Source organism: Cynoglossus semilaevis, chromosome 12 (assembly GCF_000523025.1).
Source record: "Cynoglossus semilaevis isolate Cse_v1.0 chromosome 12, Cse_v1.0, whole genome shotgun sequence".
NCBI classification, from domain to species: Eukaryota; Metazoa; Chordata; class Actinopteri; order Pleuronectiformes; family Cynoglossidae; genus Cynoglossus; species Cynoglossus semilaevis.
Genome location: NC_024318.1, coordinates 1,149,626 through 1,150,749, shown reverse-complemented (window position 1 = coordinate 1,150,749; position 1,124 = coordinate 1,149,626). Strand labels below are relative to the sequence as shown.

The window sequence follows — 1,124 nt, the reverse complement described above, 5'->3', positions numbered from 1 at the left end:
TACCTCAGCAGAGCTAGCAACATCATAAAGGACCCGTCCCACCCCAGTAACTCTCTGTTCGACATGTTACCGTCAGGCAGACGGTACAGGTCACACAAAACCAGGACAGACTCAGAGAGAGATAGCTTCTTCCCGAAAGCTATCTCAGCAGTAAACAATAGAAACAAAACCAGTTAAAATAGTTCACACAATTTCACACTTTACTGATCATATTGATCACTGTGCAATAAACATACAACTATGTGCAATAACTAACTACACCAAAGATATGTTGTTATATGTTTGATATACTGTTGTCTTCGTCTTTTTTTTTTTTTGCACCAAGTGAGTAGTGCTCAAATCTCGTTGTACACTGTACAAGGACAATAAAGGCTATTCTGTTCTGTTCTGTTCTGTTCTATTCTATTCTATTCTAAAGTGTTTTCTGTGTGATGTGGAGAATGTTTGTGAGAAATTATATAAATAAAATATACTAAACCAAACCGACAATTAAAAAAAAGAATTCTACCACAAGTAAATGAATTATGTCGCCATCTAGTGGCGTCAACTGAAAACGGCAGCTGATGACATTAAAATCAGTCTTTCCCCTAAGACTAAAGAAGAACTTCTACGAGAGTTTTGAACTCACGGGAATGTGGAAAATCCAGTTCTCCCTCCAGCTCGTTAGTCAGATTCTTGTTTCATTGAAAAATACCAATAAACGATTACAAAAACAAATATTACAATTTTTATTGTTTACAATTCTGGTTTTTTTTTGCTCTACAACTTGAGGCTTTTGTCAAGTTAATACAGTGAATGTTTCCCTATGGTTTCACTGCCTGTTGTAATTGGTTGTCTATTCTTATTCCTACAGTTTTTGTCACTTCTCCACCTGCTGCCAAGAAGCAGAGGAAAGACACCGCGCCTCAGTCGGCGTCTTCCATTCCTGCAGAGCTGGACGTGTCTCTGCTGCTGGAGTTTGTCGGGTAAGAATCTCCATGAACATCAAATGCCAACACAAATCTGACTGTTACTAAAAACTTCCATCTGGACAGAAAAATATAATAGTTATTAGAAATGAATCTTAATTCTAATCCTGCAGTCAGTGAGACACTAGGTGGCACTACACTCACCGGCCACTTTAT

General features: G+C 38.0%; 1 protein-coding gene across 1 annotated transcript in view; it reads left to right on the top strand.

Moving 5' to 3' along the window:
* pcgf6 (polycomb group ring finger 6) overlaps window positions 1-1,124 on the top strand; it is an 8,969-nt gene that overhangs the window by 4,670 nt on the left and 3,175 nt on the right. Inside the window, exon 6 of the mRNA XM_008321356.3 lies at window positions 854-965. Coding sequence (XP_008319578.1) covers window positions 854-965 — 112 coding nt within the window. The remainder of the gene's footprint in view (window positions 1-853; window positions 966-1,124) is intronic.